Source organism: Pinus tabuliformis, chromosome 8 (genome assembly GCF_031772625.1).
Source record: "Pinus tabuliformis cultivar Carrire ecotype Pingquan chromosome 8, CPIR1, whole genome shotgun sequence".
NCBI lineage: Eukaryota > Viridiplantae > Streptophyta > Pinopsida > Pinales > Pinaceae > Pinus > Pinus tabuliformis.
The window spans coordinates 366,277,499-366,300,906 of NC_142294.1; the positions used below are offsets into that span (position 1 = coordinate 366,277,499).

The following is a 23,408-nucleotide window of genomic DNA, read 5'->3' on the forward strand; positions in this document are numbered from 1 at the left end:
TTCGTACAGCTTGCGCAACCTTCTATCTCACACATGTGCGGCTAGGAGGACAGAATTTCTGGGCAGAAACTACAAGCCGAATTTCAAACTTCAGGACAGGTTTGACTAGCTTTGACCAAGGCATTCTTGACTGAGTTTGACTTTGATTTTTGTGTCAAAAATTTTATTTTTCCAGGCTACATTGTTGGGCACAAAAACCAAGGATTTCTCAGCTGGTTGAACTGCATTGACTTGAGGGTTGACTATTGTTTGACCACAAAATTACAATAATCTTCTCTCTCTTTTGACCAAGTTTGACCGAGTTGTTTTGGGTTGAATTTATCCTCCTGATCACACTGAGTTTGACCAAGGAAGACCGAGCTGCTTTGAGGAAGATTTGTTGTTGTTTTGACCAGTGTTGACTTTCTGTTTAGGGCTGAAGTTTGACTATTGTTGACTGCAAAAATTTACAAGGTTGTTTTGACTTTGTATTTGCCAAGTCTGTTTGACTTTTGTACTCTCTCTCTCTGTTGAATTTTTTATTTAATAATAAGAAGAATTGATCAAAGGGTTTTCCCCACATTGGGTATTTTCCCTGACATCCGCCAAATCTGGTGTACTCTTGTCTTGGCTTGTCTTCTGCAATTTATTTTATGTTCTATGCCTTTATTGTCAATGTGATTATTGTGATTGCTATTGTAAATTGGAAATTGTTATTGGGCTACTAAAGGAACATTGAAGTAAATTGTGTTGAGCATAGAACATACCATTGTTAACTAAAATTAACAATTTAATAATGAATTTGTGGATCATAGGTGTGAGCAGGAAAGAGATTGTGTAAATGAAAAATAAGAAGTATATAGACTATGAAGGGGATGATGTTGATATGAAGTAGAGAACAAGGGTTCCATCTGAATCTGTTTAGGAGGCAATTGGGGAGAGCAGTAAAAATGATGAGAATATGCCACTACCAGTGACCACAAAAGATTAATCCATTTTGATCCTCTTCAATATGATATAGAAGAGGACCGAGTCAGTGAAATTCTAAGAAAATTCAAGTCTTGTCTGCTAGTTCAGAAACAAAATCTCATAAATAAGACTCTTCTTTGTGAGCATCGTTGAGATATGTGTACTTTCGATGAACTGAAAGAATGAGCTACAAGAAATAGAATTGGAAGGTTTTCCATAGATACTCACACATTATGTTTTCACTATGTTGTACATAAACAACCTATTCATGGATCATTAAACACTGGAGGGAGTTATCTAGTCTACTTGGAAATTGGAAAGAGTTTTTGGCACTCTTTGGGAAGGCTTTTGCTCCTGGTTAGAAGGTGAGTTGCAAAAATGTTCTAGAGGCCAATTTTAAGCCATGTTGAAGACGTGTTTTAGCCCTGTTGAAGCATGAACTTCAGTCTTGTTGAGGTCGAGCTTCAATTCTATTCTGGGGGTAAAATTCCAGTGTTTGAAGTGTGATTTCAAGCCTAGTTTGAAGGCCAATTCCTAGAGTTTTGAAGGTCGAATTCAAGTATGGTTTGAGGACCAAGTCCTAGAGCATTGAAGGTCGAGTTCAGGTCCAGTTTGAAGGTTGGTTTCTAGTGTTTTGAAGGTCGATTTCAAGTCTAATTTATGGCCGAAGTTGCAGTCTTGTTACAAACCAAGTTCTGGTCTAATTTTTTAGGTGCTCGAGCTCTATTAGAGAACTCTTACAGGGATCTTTATACAGCAAGTATGGTTGGTTAAGGCAGTGTTAAGGGAGTTGCTAGTTCAAGTAGTTATGATGTTAAGGTGATGATAGGACCAAGCCCCATTGTCAATAGAAGTGCAGTAAGAACAGAGCTATCATGGACAATATTTGTGGTAGGTATGTGGGTTGCATAAGGTGAGTATTTAGTCCAAAGGTTGATAGGTTGCATGAAGCAGACCTTCAAGGTTGTAAAAGCTTGTTTGGTTCCATGTGTTTTGAAAAGCCCTATGTAGCAAAAAGAAATCTACAGTCTTGGTTACAAGTTGTCAGGTGGGAAGACCTTCTCTTTGAACATATAATGAGCCTAAGCAGTGATAGTTGAATAGTCAACAACAAGAGTTGAGGAAGATGAAGTGAGAGGTGGGCATACCTCTCAAAGAACAATTTGAAGACCTAGGTTGGTGCCTACAGTTTGTTTAGTTGGTGCTCAACTAGGTGATTGGTGTCTCCTATAGGTTGGTGCCTACATTCGTTAAGTTGGTGTTAAGCTAGGGGAATGAAATCTCCTATAGTTTGGTGCCTGCGAAAGTTGTAATTTGGTGCTTACTTAGTACAAGGAAGTTTACAAAATATTCACAAAGAAAAATTGTATAAGTGTTTCTTATGAAGATATGTTTTTCAAGATGTATGTGCATCAAATGTTTTAAAAGATAAAAATAGTTAAAAATAATGAAACATTGATTCACCCAGTGTTGTTAAAATCGCAATTTTATCGGAAAAGCGCGATTTTTTCATCTCCCCGATCAAATCACGATTTTTATCCGTAAAAATCGCCACTTTTTTTTTATACCGATTTTTATCGAAAAAATCGCGATTTTTTGAAAACATCGCGATTTTTTCCAAAAAATCGCGAGGCAGCGGGCTTTCGATTTTTTTTTAATTCATTGTGTTGTCGCCGCGCGGAGGAGGAGGAGAAGAGGTGAGGGAGAGGAGCTGAAGGGTTTCCGTCGGATTTGGGAGCGAATCCAAGCGTTTTTAGGAGGAATCCAAGCCAAGATCACCAATTTGTCCATAAAAGAGGTATGTAGATTAATTTTTTTTGGTTTTGTTTCTATAAAAACTTTGGTTTTCATTGTTTTTAAAGAATTTTTTGAAATTTTTCATTGATTTGGGATGGGTAATTTGTTATGACTATGAGAACCAATTTTTTATTTTTATTTTCTCATTTTCTTTAAACATTGTTTATTTTTTTTTAATTTTCATTGTTTTTTGGCATTTGCCATTGGCATTTGGTTGGGTAACTTGGGTTTAGAAATTGGGATTTTGGAAATAATTAACTTGTAATTTTGCAAATGCTAAATTGTAATTTGTATTATGTAATCCTAAATTCCTATTTCCTAATCCTTATTTTTAATTTTTTCCATAGGTTTGCAAATTCAAAATTCAAAAACAAACATGCCAAGGAAATTGGATCCTTTCTGGGAATATGGTGACCCTAAAACTCCGAATGATAGACAAAACTTGTATTGCAAGTTGTGTGGAAAGGAAATATTCGGGGGGGTGTACAGGTTGAAGTTCCACCTTGCACAAATCCCTGGACATGATGTGGGGCCCTGTCTAAATACAAATGCTGAAATTATCCAAAAAGCCATGAGAGCATTGGGAGAATTAGAGCACACTAGAGAGGCCAAAGAAGAACTCAAAAGGCAACTAAAAAGGTCAGCTGAAGGAAGTGGGCCAAGTGGCACTGGTTCTACTGCAGCGTCAGTCAATCCGGTAGCTGCATCATCATATTTTGTTCCTCGAACCACACCTGGTTCACAACCAACTATTGGTTCAATGCTAAAAAAAACTGAAAAAGAACAAGCTGACAAGTTGATGACAAAATTTCTCCTCTGGAGTGTTATTCCTTTCAGCATTATAAGGAATAATCCATTTTTCCAACCTACTGTTGATGCTATTCCCAGTGTTGGCCTGGGGTACAAAATCCCTTCTCTTCATGATTTCAGAGGTCGGCTTCTTCAAGATGAAAAGCGTGACTGCACCCAAAGATTGGAGGATTTTAGGGCATCATGGGCACAAACAGGATGCACTGTTATGTCAGATGGTTGGACTGACCAAAAGGGGAGAACCCTTATAAACTTCTTGGTTAGTTGTCCCAAGGGGACTATGTTTATCAAATCTGTTGATGCAACTCATCAAATCAAAGATGCAAAAACTTTATGTGATTTGCTGGATGTGTTTATTTTGGAGGTGGGTGCAGAAAATGTTGTCCAAGTCATAACGGACAACGCTGCAAATTATGTTGCTGCTGGTAGAATGCTTATGGACAGGTATCCTGCTTTATTTTGGACACCTTGTGCTGCCCATTGTATTGATTTGATGTTAGAGGACATAGGGAAAATTCCCTTTGTCAAAGAGGTTGTTGACTCATCAAAAAGCATCACAAAATTTATTTACAATCACACATCTGTGCTTAGCTTGATGAGAAAATGCACCAACAACAAAGAGTTGGTGCGCCCCGCCATTACACGGTTTGCGACGAGTTTCATATCTCTTCAATCCTTCTTGAATTCTATGTGGGATTTGAAGAGAATGTTTCTTTCAGAGGAGTGGCGTGCTTCGTCAATGAGCCGCAAACCAGAAGGAGAGGCCGTCTGCAGACTAGTTTCATACCAGGAAGACTTATGGGCGGGAGTGCAGGAGGTGTGCGCTGTTACAGAACCTTTGGTAAAGGTTCTTCGGCACTCAAAGAATAAAAAGGGTAAGTGTGACATTAACATATACCCTCGTAACCAAAAACACCACCACGTCACCATCACAATGCCAAATACATTGTACCATGCCATCAAAATCCTCACCAAGGACATTAACTAATAACTTCGTCCATGACATTTTTTCAAAAACACCACAGCACCCACTGTTGAGCACTTTACTATGAAATCCATGGGATTCATAAATAAACCATAAGGGTGATGCAAAGACAAGTGTATACTTCCATAATATGTCCCTAGATAATGCCCATATATAACCTCATTTAACCATATATCCATCTCTCATATTTACAGGGAACATAATAAGGGTGCCGACAAACTTTCCAAGGAGGCAGCGTTGATGGACAGGGGATTATGGGAGATCACGGAGATTATCAATCAGCAGGAGCATATATTTTATCATCGGCCATATATAGATCCAGGATATCCAACCCTGGATCAACAAACAGCACATTAGCATCTACTTATGTTTTTGACTACAGCTCTACAGACATATACTGTTATTTCTGTTATTTTTGTATAAAAATTTTGGAAGGCACGAATAGCATACTGAAAGTATACTGATAGCATACCCTGCGTGGTAGTGCAACAAAGAAGCAACTGCAAATATCATGTAAATAACAGACTCTCATGTAAAAACTGATCATCAATGAAATATTTTATGATTTTTCCAGAGGAAAAAAATGCCCATATATAACTTGAACCAATGTAAAAAATCAACAGCTGATAGCAAAATGTGTTCATGCATAAAATGGGTACCACTCCCCCTTGATCCGAAGGAGAACTAACCAAAAGTGAGAGAGGGAGTTTATGTGGTGAAAATGGGTAGCCCTTCTAAATTTCCCATAGACTAGTACAAATCATTTGGACTTTAACCTAAAACTGCTAATTTGTGAGGTAGTGTAAAAATTTCTGTTTTCCCACCCCGGTTTTCAGTTTCACCTTATTTCTCCCATGTAGTTAAATGTCCATTCCCATAACCATACATTTAACAGACTGAAAAAAATAAATATGGCTGAAAACACAAATTCTGGAAATTTTTCAGAATGCTGGAAATTGCAGAAATAAAAATCAGCAATTAAAAACAGCCATTAAAACACATTAAAACACTGATATTTTTGGTCAACTTGACCCTAGAAAAACCCCCTACAACTCTTGGGGAAAACCAGTTTGAGAGCTCTTCTTTATTTCTGAAAATTGTCTTTTTACAGTGAGAATTATTCAGCAAAAAATCAGCAAGCAAATTTACAACTTATCTCCTTTCCTGTGCCTCACAGCAATTTGGAAATTACAGCAAACAGGACAGCAATAAATGCTGTACGACCTCCGTTTTGTGTGCAGAAAAATCAGCAAACTGCTCCTCGATGTTTGTGCAAAAATCTGCCTTTCACTATGTGCTGAATCAGCTGTACAAATCTGCTCAACTGCTGCCTTGGAATGTGTGCCAAGCTGTTGTCTCCTTCTCCTCCCTGCTCAGAAATCTCTCTTGCTCTCTTGCTCTCCTTCTCCCAATCTGCTCATGAAAGAATGAATGACCTTTTCCTCCTTTTCCTCCTTTAATATAACTCCAAGTGACTTTTGGGTGATCCAAGTGACTTTTGGGTGATCTCTAAATCCAATGGCTGAAATAGATTTAGATCAATGGTTGAGATTAAATGCTCATTTAAATCTCACTTTCTATTTTTTAATTCACCCCACTTTAATAAAGACCCACTTAGTCATTTATTTTCAAAGTCACTTTTCCTTTCTAATTTTTCATTTACTTTATAAAAGTTACTTTAAAATTAGACTTAATAACTTTATCACTTAAAGTCACTTTTAAATTAGATTTAACTTTATAAAATTATAAAGTCACTTTAGGAGAAAAATTAAATTCTTTTGGACACTTTTCCCTAGGCCAAAGATCAAAGCCTAAGGGAACCACCTGTCCTCCGGTACCAAATTTCAACAGGTAGCACCCCCCTTGTTGCAAAATGCATCTTGCTTTTTGGGAGGGAATGCTCACAAGCCCAGCTTTTTGCGAAACATGTCTTGCAACTTGGCGAAATGTTTCATGCTATGTTTCGCGAAGTTTCTGAAAAGGGGGACATGGAAAATTGATTTTCCAGCTACCTCACCCCTCCTCCCCACCCTTCACCATCTTGGGAATGCAAGGAGCAAGGGAGGCACGCCTCGACCCTACAAAAAGCATCCCATATAATACTACTATTAATGCATGATGTCCATGATTGAAGACCTTATATGTGATAGTGAAATATCTCATCATAATATATGCGAAAATGTGATTATTTACTGTTTTTTCAAGTCTATACTTGAATTTAGTTGAAGAAATATGAAATAATTCACAAATTTTATTGCTCTCAAAATTTTTGCCAAGTTTCTCTTGATTTTATTTTTTCAACCCTTGCTAGGTTATTGTTGAGTATGAGTTTGCAAAAATGATGCATAACAGTTTGGTGGGATAAAAGCAACAAGGTTTTTCAAACAAATATCATTGTGCACTTAATGGGGACTTGGCTGGTTGGTAAAGAGAGGGTGATAGTATTCACCCTACCAGAGTTAAAACCCCCCATTGTTTGTTAGACCCTTGTGAACTGCCATGGCCACAAGAGTTTGGTCAGTGTGGTGATGGACAAAATTTCTAACCCTAACACTAACAGAGTTCCACTCGGTGTTGATTGGGTAGTACTAATAGTCAAAAGAAGCATGTGTGTGTGTGTGCAAATATCAATAGGTTCTTCTCTTGTCATAATTGCGAAAACTGCAACAAAAATCAAAATGAGCAGCATTTACCTCCTTTTGATGCACATTTTGTTTTGTTTCTTTTATCTTTTCCTTTTTCTCAATTGGAGAGTCTTTTGGTCCCTTCACTGTAAAATCCTCTGGATGGAATTTCAAAGATTCTGCACAGCTCGCATTATTCAACCCTTTCCAGCGTAAAGGCACATGACGGGTATTTAGCATTGCAAGTAAGTACTGAGCAAGGCGATCCTCACCTACAACAGAATCCTTTACAGCTCCTAAATACAAAAAATAAAATAATGGTTTTATGAGCAATTTCCTTGTCATAAAATTGATTTTTGTGAGATCAAAACATTAACCCAATATGAAATAAAACAACATTTCAGCATCCTGGAATTTCATTGGCAAGGGAAGAGAACATCAGTTTAACATGGCACAATTTTCTAGTTTAACAGCTAAAGATAAAACTTCTGTACTAATACGATCATCTAGCTGTCAGACTTTAATAATTCCTAAGGGATCACCCTTTAGATAAAAACTCACAAACAGCATAAACCTGAACAAGGTTCCCTCAGTAGATTTCATTTGTAGCAACATCTGTGTTGCACTATGGAGGAGTTAATAAGTTATTAAAATAATTTTACAGTTACCTGTTAAGGCAAGCTTCAGTCCTGTGTCAATGTCAGGAATATTGGGAACCAAAACACCGGGTGTGTCCAGTACATAAATGCTAGGCTGGTGTGCAATCTGTGAGGACAAATTCAACCATTCATTTTCTTTCCTATATAAGCAGATCATAAAAAGTAATTTCATAATAAGCAAGCATATTATAAGCTCTAAGAATCTTGGGCTCTATCCTTATACTCAGATCACTCACCTACCGTCATTCAGTGGCAATATGACTATCCTACATTATTCTAGTGTAGTAGCATTCATGAAAAAATAATAAATCATGTCCAAAGCAAGTGTAAGAAATGGTTAAATTTTTTTTAAAACAAAATAAAAACCAAATTGATATAAAGGATGAAAAAATATAGGATAAAATTTAATGAAAATAGAGATGACACAGGTGAAGAAACAAGGACTGGAGAATAGCAGCAAAGATTATTTGTTGGAATACAACAAAAGGAAACCCCATTCATCGGCCAACAGAAATTATCAAAAAGTAGGGTCAGTTTCTGTACAGGATTAATGTTTGTTCACATTTTTGTGACTCTAATATTGGTCATTAGACACCTTTTCTACTCGGTATATACTACAGCCTTTGCGAAGTGGCAGTATCCACCAGCTAAGGCTTTCATAATAGCTTTGCAATTTCTTCTTCACATTAATAAATTTGAACTAAACAGTTAAAACATCATTAAATATTTTTAAGAAAACCTTAAAGCCAGCAATATCTTGGGTAACGCCTGGCAAAGGGCCAACAGTCGCTCGCTTCAGCTTCTCCTGTGCTAGAGAAATGAAAGAAATTCAATATAATGGAAGTGCAGGAAAACATCACAAACGAGGACATAAAACAAAAACAAAGCTATAAAGTTATAAACCACATCAAAACCACTGTCCATAATTAAAAATATATAGAATATTATAAATCATGCGTTTGGAATTGATGAAATAGCAATACCTGCAAAACGCATACGAGAAATCTGATACATAGAATTAATGAGAGCAGATTTTCCAACATTTGGAATTCCAACTACAATGACCAGTAGTGTAGGATGCCTTGAGATTGCGTCCCTTAATTGTGACTCCACTTGGCTTAACACCTGCAAAGCAAATATTAAAATCAAGAAATGGTTTGCTGTACCCAAAATTCAAAGGCAGTCTTAAGCATAAATTACTGCCCATGTTTAACAAAAAAATCTTCAATCTTGCATCAGGCAACAATAAGGGGGTTACCATCGTTGCAATGCCCCATTTAAAGCTAAAATTGACCCTTGGCAATAACCTCTTTCCAAAATACTCTTAAATACATGCACCAAATCATTAAGTTGAAATTAGCAAAGACTTTTATTTTCTCACATATCATGATTGGATGCACTTCATGAAGGAAAGACTAATAAGTTCTATGGGAAAATCTCAGTCATTTTGGTAACTAGCTAGACCATTTTGGTACCATTAGCCTGAGGAAAACAAAGCAAAACAAATATTCATGTATCATTCCATAATTATTAATGGGTACAAAATCACTACGTTCGAGTTTCGACTAATCATTCAACTAGATTCAAATTTAGAGGAAAGTTATTTGTACAAAGAAACCCGAAAAACAGAAGCAGTTTGATTAGATCTAACCATCCAATTACTTAGGCATTTGTCACATGCTACCATGGCCACTACTTATCTGTGATCATCTTCTTATAATCATGATCTTGATTGAATCATTATATTGTTTGTCATCCATATCAATACTTTCAAAGTGGAAAAAACTGGAGGAATCAGCACACAAAGCCATTTTTACCAGCAGGTCCCAGTTTGGAGATTGGAGTCTAAAACCCTCCAAAGGCAGTTTGAAGTATTACACGAAGTTTTCTGGGGTCTAAAACCTTCCAAAGACAGTTTGAAGTATTACACGAATTGTTGTGGGGTCCAAAATATCTCACTTGCGACAAACCTCTTGGCACTATTCTACACTCAAAGACCTTTCAAATAGTCCAAGAAAAATGTCAAATGGAAACTGTATGCAAAAGTTATGCCACCCGGAAGTTGACCTTCCTGTTTGATCACCATGGTTCAAGAGGATGCTATGTCAACCCCCATTACTCATGGAATAGGGGCTAGCCACATGGGCACTACGACCGAAGACTTTAGAACAGTCAAAGTTGTAACTCTAGTCAAGAGTTGAAGCAGTCAGACTTGACCCATAGTTGGCTACTACATTGTGTTATAACTGGTTCACTAAGAGGAAAAGGGATTCCACTCTGTTCAAGTGCATTTTGTTCCATAATAGAGCAAAGTAGCCAAGAGTGGATAGAGAAAGAGCAGAACAGAGAAGGTTTGTGTTATATAACAGCCCACAGGCCACAAGACTCGATTAACTCCATAGAGTGTGTCTTCTCCTTTGTAGACAAAAGACAGCAGAGCAACCTCATCTTCCAGATAGGTTTCCTCCTATAAGGGTTTCCCAGAGCATATCTTGGTCTTCTGAACTAGTCTGATGTGTATACAAACTCTGTTCGTTACATTGGTATCAGAGTTGTTCAATCCTCTAGCCGCTCAATTGCTACACAGAGCCGGTCTGATCCTGCCTTTGGCCATCACGTATTCGTCAAGTTCGTTATGGATCGATTGAGGCTTTTAGTCACACAAGTAATTGGAGGATCTCCATTTCGCTGTCAGGTTTTTGGCCATTTAAAAAAAAAAGGAAAAAAAAAAATTAGAAAAAAACCATAAAAATAAAAAGTTAAAATATATATATATATATAAAAAAGAGAGAAAAAAAAGAGAAGTGAGAAAAGAGAAAAAAAGTTAAAGGAAAAATGGTTATCAAAAAAACTCTATTTAAAAAAAAATATCTAAAAATTTATGTTGAAAAAAAAAATTCAAAAAATAAAAAATATTAAAAATAAAAATATATATAAAAAAAGATATATAACACAAAAAACCAAAAAAAGAGTCACGACCGCACAGTCGTCTTTTGTAGTCACGGCTGCTGACAACTGCCAAAACCGCCAATTGTTTTTGTTGTCGCACTTATGACCTGCAGCGGCAACCACTGTCACTTCTACCAAAGCCATCCTACCACCGGCTTCTCGGCCATAGTCAACCATTCCTCGCTCCGTCCTCATTGTCCGTACATCGTTTTTTCTTTTGCTCCACGTGCACAATCCCTCGCAACAATACAGACTACTATATCTATACTTGCAATATGTGTCTGTGCATGCAACACAAAAATTGGCACCGTACAAATCCGTACGCTGCAATATCCATATTGGAAATCAACGGGTAAGAGGAGAAAGACGTGCCAAGTTATCAATGCGTTGTACAGTGCAGACATCGATGCATATTGGAAACTCGTCAAACCATCAGGAAACTGCCTTATTAAGTGTACTGGCCAAGTCTAGCTTTGACAGGGTCGTTGTGTGAATTGACTCATTTCCAGTGGGAAAAGTGGTTTCTCTTCATTTCCAATTTTGAAAAGGATTAGAAATAATCAAAATAGTTCAAAACAATTCAACGCACCTCTTGGTTGTTGATAAATTAAAGAAAAGGTTTAATTCATATTAATTAAAAGGAAGTGAGTGATTCATTCAAAGAAAAGGGGTGAAAGATATAAGTAAAGAGTAAATATTATTCAACAACTTATTATTTGATTATATATATAAAGAAGATTATCAAGAAAAATTATTATAAAAGAAAAAGAAAAGATTTGAAGGTGCTTTTAATAAAAAGACCTTAAAAGAAGTAAAGAGAGGGAATATTTCAAATTCAACAGGGATTCGATCTTTGAAAGATAAAAATAAAAAGAAGATAAAAAGATGATTTCCACAAAGAACAGTGGTTTCTTTTCAAAATGTCTTTTTTGTTCAGATGGAAATTCTAATTGGTCATCCAAAAATAAAAATGTGGTTTGTAGAGAATGTTACAAAACTTTTACCTTAGTCGAAGATGTAAGTGATACACAAAAACAATCAATTGCCAGAGATATAGAACAATTAATGGCAATATTTAAGCGACAAAATGCAGATTTTAATAAGGAAACAGAGAAAATGGAATCCAAATTGCAAATGGAACGCCCATCATCACTCCTACAAAACGATGTAATCCAATGTACCAAGAAAGTGCAGTTGTAAAATCAAGAAAAAGACAAAATAACCAAACTTCGGCAAAACAATAAAGCGTTACAACAGGAATATGAAGATCTTGTGGATATGCATTACAAAGAAGTAATAGAAAAGGACGAAGAAACTCGCCTGAAGGACCACGTTGAAAAATTATTTGCACAAGTCAAGAAGACTAAGGTCACAAAGAAGGAACTCAAGAAGCACTTATTCGAACAAGAAGAGGAAAATTTACATTTAAAGAACCTTAATAAAAATTTATTAGAACAAATCAAAAGTTTAAAAGATGAAGAGAAGGATATTAAGGCTAAAGTCATCAATTCAGAAAACGAAGAAATTTCACGTACAAAGAATCATAATCAAAACCTTCTTACGCAAATAAAGAAGCTTAAAAGTGACAAAAAGTCGCTAAAGACAAGTTAGAACAACTTACTCAAGAAGTATCGAAATTCCCAGTCGTAACATTCCAAGTTGAAGATATGGGAACGAATATTGATCCAGTCAATATCACAATTCAAGAAGAGGATAAACCAGTTGAAGCGAAGATGTACTCAGAAGTTGCAATTCAAGCAATGGAAATTTCAAGTGAAGATTTCACAATTAATCAAGCGACTTTTGTACCTAAAAGAAATCAAATTCCTTCAATAAACCACAAAATTACCACAAACAAATTGACAGATCACATGACAAGAACTTATCGCCATCCAAATTATAAAAGCAGATATCTCAACCAAAAACAAGTGACTTATGTTCCTAAGAACGTCGATGTCACCATAATTCAATCTTGTGATAAAAATCCATCTCAACTTTTTAGTAATTGCAAGATTCCACAGAAGATTGATTTAGGATGGTCAGATCCCTTCTTAGTGCGACAGTTTTGTTTATCTCTTAAAAGATCCTATCATCTTGTATCAACGAAGATGACAACTCCAAGAATTCGAAGAGCTCCAAAAGATGCAAAAATATTAAAAGAAAAGGAAACAGATGATACGCCTTGTCAACAATAAGATTTGAGGACAAAGCTTTTTGAAGAGGAAGGCAATGTTATGAATAAAATATAAATATAATAATAATAATAATAAGGAATAGTTAATTAAATAGTAATTAGTTAATCAAGAGGCATGTCCCTAAGGACATGACCATTCATGAAAGGGTACCTGCCTGGGTATATAAAGCAAACCCTCATTTGTAACTCAATCATCTCACTTGTATTCAAATATTCTTCTATAATATATTATTGTCCTATCATGGATGTATATATATTTCAGATCTTCTGAAGTAGTCTGTTGCACATACGAACTTTGTACGTTACATTCTCCTTGAAGAATGGAACCTATGGGAAATTGTGGAAAGCATTATGGCACCTCCACAAGATCCACAACAATTCGCTGAGTTCAAGAAGAAGAACATCCAAGCCAAGAGGATAACTCTTGATACTCTGAAAGACGACATTGTTCCTCATATCAGTCGTTTTGTCGCGCAGATTGACACGACAACGCTCAGACCGGGGGCTGTCACTCTGATCCCCGATCCCTCCGTTTAAGCCTGTCTCCCGCGGCTAAGGGGGGTGGACCCTGTGAGATGATGAGGCCAACTGTCGACCAGTTGGTTGGGAGACACGAGACACGATAGCACTAAGATAGATTTGAAGTTAAAAGACCAGTGCCTTAAGAGATTTTTATTTAAATGATTACTTGTTAAATGATATGAAAGGATGGACCATGAACAGCAATCATCTATCATCCGCTAAAAACACAATGTTCTTAGAATGACAAAAACGATATCCAGCAGCTAAAAATTTGAAAAGATGAATGCTTTAAATCACCACGAGAATCATAAACCATCAACCAGATATCAATTTCGCATCTCAAACTTGAAAATTTAGCATCTCAGCATAAAACACATAACGCGAAAGCTCATGAGACTTGCAAAAATAATTTCCCACAAAATTTTTATTTTTTTCAAAATTTTTTTTTTTTTTTTTTTTAAATAAAATCTAAAAATGAAACTTTTTAAAACTAAACTAATAAAACTAAGCCTAAAATCCTTTTTTTTTTATTTATTTATTTTTATTTTTATTTTTTATTTTATATTATGAAAATGAAAAAATCTAAAATACAATCTAAAAAATATAAACCTAAGTCTAAAAACTAAATAAACACATATTTTTTTATTTTATTTTTTTTTTATAACAAAATTTGAAACTATAACATTAAATCAAAACTATGAAAATTTTAAATCTAAACTCACTAAACTTAAAAAAAATTTATAAAACAAATCTAAACTAAATATAAACGCTAAGATAAAACTAGATTTAAAATCTTTTTGTCTTTTTTTATTTTTATTTTTTTTATCATATTCTAAAATAAATAAAAAAAAGAAATTTATAAAATAAATAAAAAAAGAAATTTATAAAACAAAACTACATAAAACAAAGCAAATTAAAATCTAATTAGAATTAAAATCTAACCAAGCCTAAGTTCCAAATCTAACTAACCTAACGTCTAAACTATGCTACCGCATACAACCAAATCATATATACAAAAATGAAACGAATGAAGAAAGTGACAGAACGCGTGAAAGGGTTTCGACCGGAAAAGGCTCAAATCGTTCTTTGAAAGCTACCTGAAACGCTGCATAAATGTAACACACAGAAAATCGAATACACAAAAAAACCGCATACGAATGGATTATGAAGCACTAAGCCGGCAGTAATGGGTTGTCATTTACTTGCGTCTTCCAGTTCCGGACGGCCAACAAATAAAACTTATGCAGATTTTCGATTTAGCTTCACCTGATCATGCTGAAGAATGCCGAGAGGGATGTGACTTAACTGAGATCAGATCTTGCTACTATAAAATGCCCTTTGATCCTGTTGGCGGCTTGAATAAGGCCCGTAACATTTATCACCATAAATCGTGTCTACAGCCGTCCATTCTTTTTATTTTTTGAAGTTTGAACGCTGATATCTGAGATGGCTTTTAGACACAATTTGCATGAATAGATTGAGGTGTTTGCAGGTTTTCAAGTATAGTCTCTTGTATCGACGAATTTTGGATTGAAGCCACTGTTTGTCAGCGTTGAGGAATACTGGGCACTTCTTGGCAAAGGATTACAGGTTCGCATGCGGCTATAGGACTGCAGCACGCAGGCAGCAACATACACTCTCAAATTATTCCCATGCAAGCAAACAAAATGACTTCCGTATACCCTTCATGTATAGCTCGGCTGTTGCTGCAAAAATTTAAATTTGCTTCATGTACAGGTGACGTCCAGAATCAGTTTGCAGTGTTTAAAGGCAAATAGACCATGGGTAATTCGAACTGTGATCTGAAAACAATGAAACAGGCAACCAGAACCCAAAAATGAAACCCTAATAAAAACTGCATAAAGCAAAATCCAAAACCCTAATGAAAAATTTGAAAAATTTGAAACCCTAGATCCAGAAAAATTCGAAACCTTAAGTCAGCTAATAAATTTACAGATTTGTCCCCTGAAATGCCAGATTTAACAATAATTGCAGTAATGTTTTCAGAATATCAGAAATTTTGAACTTCACTGTAAACAGAAAGAAAAATCTCTCAATGTAAAACGTGAAATAAAACTTAAAAAAATTAACCCAGGACACAATCAGCTGGGCTCTGCACAGAAAGTGCTTGCGGGAGTTGGCTGGTTCAGCCGAGAACTTCCCCGAACGCCCACAAAATTTCCTTCAAAAAATGTTTTCCTGCACATCTCAAGCAACCATCAGCAAAGAGAGAGAGAAAGCTGCTAGATCTCAGAGAATAATGGAGATACCTGCCATTATTTCAGAAACCCTAGCAGCCCTCAAACCCTAGCAGGTGAACAAGATACCTCTGCTCACACTGCTCTAAAAACAAGCTATGATTAATGGCTGAAAACTGAAATATGCAGAAAATTAAAGATCTCACAGCAATTCCAGAGAGCAACACCAACACGATTTGGACCCCAAAGTCTTTTTATTAACCAGAAAATCAGATTACAAGAGAGCTTTTTCAGTACAGACTCACAGATCAGATCTCTAAAATGACCCCCTAAGACCCTATATAAAGGAAATGATCCCAACGGCTATTTTTGGGTGATCCATGTAGAACTGATCTCGACCGTTGATGAGGATCAAGACATCTCTTGATCTCATCCGTCGATTTATTAACTTAAAATATTATTATTTTATTAGTTAGGATTTTTGCTTCATTTTTTAATTTTTTATTATTTTTTATTATTTTATTATTTTTATTCATTTTTTTAATTTTTAATTCATTTTAAGATGGATCATCAAACTAAGCCGTTGGGAACATCACCTAGGACCTAGGACCTAGGACTCATGAGGGGATTTACAACATTTTCAACCCTCAAGACACATTTCATCATGATTTTTACAATTTACATCTCAAAGGGATGAACCCACTTAATACAGACCCTCACAAAACACCCAGCTCTGCGACACAACGATAATCTAGCAGATCAACACACTAGGATTCTCCTAAAGTTCTAATGACAAAATCAAATCCCGGCTTTGGGGTCAGGTTTGAAGGAAAACTCTGCCGATCCGTGGATCGGTGAGACAAAAAACCTTCCGGGACGTAGATTATCATCAGAAAGTTAGGTCCACCTAGGCAAATTACATACATGACTCATGTCTGCTAAGATTATTTACAATTAACACATGCAGACTGGGTTTACAATCAAAAAGATCAAGTTGCTGATGATGGCAGGATGGCACGGACATGCTAATCACGTGCTGCTTCTTTTTGTCAAGAAAAGACAGGGTGCACTGCATGGGTAGTTGACCAGTAGGGGTCAACATCTGGCTCTACTTGGGGACACGTTGCTGCTCGCAGGAATGTGAGAATCCAGAATCTGCATCCATACAACACAAAAATAAGTAGCGTCCATCCAAAAATCAGCATATACGTTAAGCACAATAAAAAACCTCTTCATTTATTAACTATCTAAAACAGAAACGAAGATGCGGAAAAAACAAGGAGTAGGGTTAGAAATACGATACAAAGGATGCCCTAAGGCATCAGATGTTTTCAATATAGTGCATACTGAGCATTTGCCTGCTTTCAGGCAAATCTGTCGGCTGCTTGTCGGATGTGCCATGTCCAATTTTGCATATGGTAGGACTCCTTCCTATCCGAAAATCAAGCTGCTCACGGCCGTCTGATGCATCAAATCTTCGTCTAATCTTCTTCCTCTTGCGCTTTTTCTTTCTGGCAGGATGAATTATTGATGACCTGAAACTTTCTGTTTCGAAACTATCAGATGAAGTGTGTAAGTTATGCATGCTAAGTCTTTTTGTGTCTTGCATCTGATTTTTATCGTTTTTAAGCTTATCTGGATCACCTTCAATTATCCACTTAATGACCTCCTCATAGTAAGATGGAACTTGTTGCGGCAAATGAGAAGGCTCCTGGTTTTTCTTATCATCTGACCATTGTTGAATCTTTCGAACTTGTATTCTAATGGCATCCATCTGACTAGAGCATTCATCCCTTATAGCACTGATTTGTATGGCATGGTGTTCTTGCATGTGTTTTATCACTTTATCATTCTTTTCCTCTATGTCCATCAAGCAATGTTGCATGAAATTTATTTCTTCTTTATGTTTCACTTGCATGTCAGCCAACTGATTGTTATGATTGAATGTCATAGAGTCTATTTCCCTATCATGATCAGCTTTCATGGTCACCATATTTCCCTCTAAGACTGACATCTTGCTTTGCATGCTTCTAATTTCTATTTCATATTTAATTTTCATGGCCTCAATTTCCTTAGCATGCTGATTTTGCGTGTCCTCAATCTCCTTATTACGTTTTTCCAGATGGGTGCGTAAAGTTTTAACATCATTGACAAGACTAGTTTGATTTCTTTCCATGTTTCTTACCAGCATCATTAGATCTTGTATAATTTGCTTTTGTTCTTGCATTTCGCTGTTATTTGTCCCTGATTTTTCACTATCATGAATTTGATCTACAATATTTTCGGTGGATGACACATTTTGATCTTGAACTCTTTCTTCAACAGCTTGACCTTTAATATGATTACTTTCTTCTTTTTTGCACAGTTTTAGAGGTAGAAGGCAAGCTGTTTGGACTATCATATTTATCTTTAAAAGCATCGAGAATGTCTTGTAAAGAAGTGAAAAAATCATTAGGAAAATTATTAAACCAATTCAAGGCATCACCCTCTAAAGAATGGACAAATAGACGCATCTTGAAGTCTTCATGATTATATTGAGGAAATCTACAATACAAGATCTTTACACAAGTAAATATGTTTAAATGACGTTTAACAGCGACCAGATCATCACCCGAGAACTTTAATAATTTAGAAATGGCCTCTCTCGGAAGATCATGGAGATTATTAGTAAAATGACATGGCTTACATGAATAATCCATGATGAACAACAAGGGATCAAATGGATGATAGAAAGAGATTTCTGCTCAAGAAAATTAAGAGATGAGAAAAGTGGAGTCGCCACTTGAACAACGAATCTGATTCTAGGATCCAAAAAGTAACCACAAGCAGATATGAGGAAAGATTCTTGTCTGGGAAAAATGAGAAAAATGGAGTCGCCACCCAAACAAGAAACAAAACCGAAGAGATGCTGCTGATATGCGATGAAAAGATGCCCAAATTATTTGAATCTGCCAGCTCAAATGAGAGATGAGAAGATGAGAAGATGAATGTCGATGAAACCCCAGGAACAGAAAAACTCTGTCCCCGGCAACGGCGCCAAAAAATGTTGTCGCGCAGATTGACACAACAACGCTCAGACCGGGGGCTGTCACTCTGATCCCTGATCCCTCCGTTTAAGCCTGTCTCCCGCGGCTAAGGGGGATGGACCCTGTGAGATGATGAGGCCAACTGTCGACCAGTTGGTTGGGAGACACGAGACACGATAGCACTAAGATAGATTTGAAGTTAAAAGACCAGTGCCTTAAGAGATTTTTATTTAAATGATTACTTGTTAAATGATATGAAAGGATGGACCATGAACAGCAATCATCTATCATCCGCTAAAAACACAATGTTCTTAGAATGACAACAAGCAATCCAGCAGCTAAAAATTTGAAAAGATGAATGCTTTAAATCACCACGAGAATCATAAACCATCAACCAGATATCAATTTCGCATCTCAAACTTGAAAATTTAGCATCTCAGCATAAAACACATAACGCGAAAGCTCATGAGACTTGCAAAAATAATTTCCCACAAAATTTTTATTTTTTTCAAAATTTTTTAAATCTTTTTCAAAATATTTTTTTTTTTTTTTTTAAATAAAATCTAAAAATGAAACTTTTTAAAACTAAACTAATAAAACTAAGCCTAAAATCCTTTATTTTTTATTTTTTATTTATTTATTTTTATTTTTATTTTTTATTTTATATTATGAAAATGAAAAAATCTAAAATACAATCTAAAAAATATAAACCTAAGTCTAAAAACTAAATAAACACATATTTTTATTTTTTATTTTTTTTTATAACAAAATTTGAAACTATAACATTAAATCAAAACTATGAAAATTTTAAATCTAAACTCACTAAACTTAAAAAAAAATTATAAAACAAATCTAAACTAAATATAAACGCTAAGATAAAACTAGATTTAAAATCTTTTTGTTTTTTTTTTTTTATTTTTTTTATCATATTCTAAAATAAATAAAAAAAAGAAATTTATAAAATAAATAAAAAAAGAAATTTATAAAACAAAACTACATAAAACAAAGCAGATTAAAATCTAATTAGAATTAAAATCTAACCAAGCCTAAGTTCCAAATCTAATTAACCTAACGTCTAAACTATGCTACCGCATACAACCAAATCATATATACAAAAATGAAACGAATGAAGAAAATGACAGAACGCGTGAAAGGGTTTCGACCGGAAAAGGCTCAAATCGTTCTTTGAAAGTTACCTGAAACGCTGCATAAATGTAACACACAGAAAATCGAATACACAGGAAAACCGCATACGAATGGATTATGAAGCACTGAGCCGGCGGTAATGGGTTGTCATTTACTTGCGTCTTCCAGTTCCGGACGGCCAACAAATGAAACTTATGCAGATTTTCGATTTAGCTTTACCTGATCATGCTGAAGAATGCCGAGAGGGATTTGACTTAACTGAGATCAGATCTTGCTACTATAAAACGCCCTTTGATCCTGTTGGCGGCTTGAATAAGGCCCGTAACATTTATCACCATAAATCGTGCCTACAGCCGTCCATTCTTTTTATTTTTTGAAGTTTGAACGCTGATATCTGAGATGGCTTTTAGACACAATTTGCATGAATAGATTGAGGTGTTTGCAGGTTTTCAAGTATAGTCTCTTGTATCGACGAATTTTGGATTGAAGCCACTGTTTGTCAGCGTTGAGGAATACTGGGCACTTCTTGGCAAAGGATTACAGGTTCGCATGCGGCTATAGGACTGCAGCACGCAGGCAGCAACATACACTCTCAAATTATTCCCATGCAAGCAGACAAAATGACTTCCGTATACCCTTCATGTATAGCTCGGCTGTTGCTGCAAAAATTTAAATTTGCTTCATGTATAGGTGACGTCCAGAATCAGTTTGCAGTGTTTAAAGGCAAATAGACCATGGGTAATTCGAACTGTGATCTGAAAACAATGAAACAGGGAACTAGAACCCAAAAATGAAACCCTAATAAAAACTGCATAAAGCAAAATCCAAAACCCTAATGAAAAATTTGAAAAATTTGAAACCCTAGATCCAGAAAAATTCAAAACCTTAAGACAGCTAATAAATTTACAGATTTGTCCCCTGAAATGCCAGATTTAACAATAATTGCAGTAATGTTTTCAGAATATCAGAAATTTTGAACTTCACTGTGAACAGAAAGAAAAATCTCTCAATGTAAAACGTGAAATAAAACTTAAAAAAATTAACCCAGGACACAATCAGCTGGGCTCTGCACAGAAAGTGCTTGCGGGAGTTCGCTGGTTCAGCCGAGAACTTCCCGAACGCCCACAAAATTTCCTTCAAAAAATGTTTTCCTGCACATCTCAAGCAACCATCAGCAAAGAGAGAGAGAAAGCTGCTAGATCTCAGAGAATAATGGAGATACCTGCCATTATTTCAGAAACCCTAGCAGCCCTCAAACCCTAGCAGGTGAACAAGATACCTGTGCTCACACTGCTCTAAAAACAAGCTATGATTAATGGCTGAAAACTGAAATATGCAGAAAATTAAAGATCTCACAGCAATTCCAAAGAGCAACACCAACACGATTTGGACCCCAAAGTCTTTTTATTAACCAGAAAATCAGATTACAAGAGAGCTTTTTCAGTACAGACTCACAGATCAGATCTCTAAAATGACCCCCTAAGACCCTATATAAAGGAAATGATCCCAACGGCTAGTTTTGGGTGATCCATGTAGAACTGATCTCGACCGTTGATGAGGATCAAGACATCTCTTGATCTCATCCGTCGATTTATTAACTTAAAATATTATTATTTTATTAGTTAGGATTTTTGCTTCATTTTTTAATTTTTTATTATTTTTTATTATTTTATTATTTTTATTCATTTTTTTAATTTTTAATTCATTTTAAGATGGATCATCAAACTAAGCCGTTGGGAACATCACCTAGGACCTAGGACCTAGGACTCATGAGGGGATTTACAACATTTTCAACCCTCAAGACACATTTCATCATGATTTTTACAATTTACATCTCAAAGGGATGAACCCACTTAATACAGACCCTCACAAAACACCCAGCTCTGCGACACAACGATAATCTAGCAGATCAACACACTAGGATTCTCCTAAAGTTCTAATGACAAAATCAAATCCCGGCTTTGGGGTCAGGTTTGGAGGAAAACTCTGCCGATCCGTGGATCGGTGAGACAAAAAACCTTCCGGGACGTAGATTATCATGAGAAAGTTAGGTCCACCTAGGCAAATTACATACATGACTCATGTCTGCTAAGATTATTTACAATTAACACATGCAGACTGGGTTTACAATCAAAAAGATCAAGTTGCTGATGATGGCAGGATGGCACGGACATGCTGATCACGTGCTGCTTCTTTTTGTCAAGAAAAGACAGGGTGCACTGCATGGGTAGTTGACCAGTAGGGGTCAACAAGTCGTAAGGCTCTTACATATGAGATGCGGGACCCTTTGAAGAAGTTGTACCAGAGCTCAAGCTAAAACAGAATCATGATGCTAAAGGAAAAGCTCAAGTGTTTCAAGATGAACAAGGATGAGGAAGTCACATCATTCCTCACTCATATCACACAAGTTCAAGATGAACACGCAGTTGTGGGAGAGACTGTGGACCCTGTTGACCACTACTGGTCAACTGCCCATGCAGTACACCTCCTTTCTGTTGGCAGAGGGGTAGCTCCTGAGCGACATGTCCGTGCCAGCCTACAGTCATCGACAGCTTGATCATTTTTGTTGTAAACCCAGTCTGCATGTATAAGTTGTAAATAATCTAAGCAGATCAGAGTCATGTATGTAAAATTGCCTAGGTGGACGTAACTTTCTAATGATGATCTGCGTCCCGGGAGGTTTTTCGTCTCACCGATCTACGATCGGCAGAGTTTTCCTTCAAACCTGACCCCAAAGCCGGGATGGATTTCGTCATCAGAACTTTAGGAGAATCTTATATGTTAATCTGCTAGATTATAGTTGTGTCGCAGAACTGGGTGTTCTATGAGGGTCTGTATTAAGTGGGTTCATCCCTTTGAGATGTAAATTGTAAAAATCATGATGAAATGTGTCTTGAGGGTTGAAAATGTTGTAAATCCCCTCATGAGTCCTAGGTCCTAGGTCCTAGGTGATGTTTCCAACGGCTTAGTTTGATGATCCATCTTAAAATGAATTAAAAATTTAAAAAATGAATAAAAATAATAAAATTATAAAATAAATAAAAAATTAAAAATAATAAAAAATTAAAAAAAAACATAAAGCAAAAACCCTAAGCAATAAAATAATAATATTTTTGTGAATGCATGCAAAATAGCTTTTTTAAATAAAATCGACGGATGAGATTAAGGGATGTCTTAACCCTCATCGACGGTCGAGATTGCTTCAACATGGATCACCCAAAACTAGCCGTTGGGATCATTTCCTTTATATAGGGTCTTAGGGGGTCATTTTACAGGTTTATCTGATCTGTGAGTCTGTACTGAAAGCTCTCTTGTAATCTGATTTCTGATTAATAAAAGAAGACTTTGGGGTTCAAACTGGCTGGTGTTACTCTCTGGAATTGCTGTGAGATGTTTGTTTTTTCTGCATATTTCAGTCTTCAGCAGTAAATAGTAGCTGGTTTTCAGAGTATTGTGAGTACAGGTATCTTGCTCATGTGCTAGGGTTTGAATGTTGTAGGGTTTCTGAAATAATGGCAGGTATCTCCATTATTTCCTGAAATATAGCAGC

At 36.0% G+C, this 23,408-nt stretch overlaps 1 protein-coding gene across 2 annotated transcripts in view; it reads right to left on the reverse strand.

The window, feature by feature from the left end:
• The window catches only part of LOC149235636 (short integuments 2, mitochondrial-like), a 267,031-nt gene that overhangs the window by 63,554 nt on the left and 180,069 nt on the right, over window positions 1-23,408 (reverse strand). For both annotated transcript variants that reach the window (XR_016246184.1, XM_089372163.1), the window contains exons 4-7: window positions 8,807-8,948; window positions 8,563-8,633; window positions 7,833-7,929; window positions 7,234-7,460 (exon numbers count right to left, since the gene is read on the reverse strand). Coding sequence is in view for 1 of the 2 variants with exons in the window: in XM_089372163.1 (XP_089228289.1) it covers window positions 7,234-7,460; window positions 7,833-7,929; window positions 8,563-8,633; window positions 8,807-8,948 (537 nt within the window). In the remaining variant the exon portion in view is untranslated. The remainder of the gene's footprint in view (window positions 1-7,233; window positions 7,461-7,832; window positions 7,930-8,562; window positions 8,634-8,806; window positions 8,949-23,408) is intronic.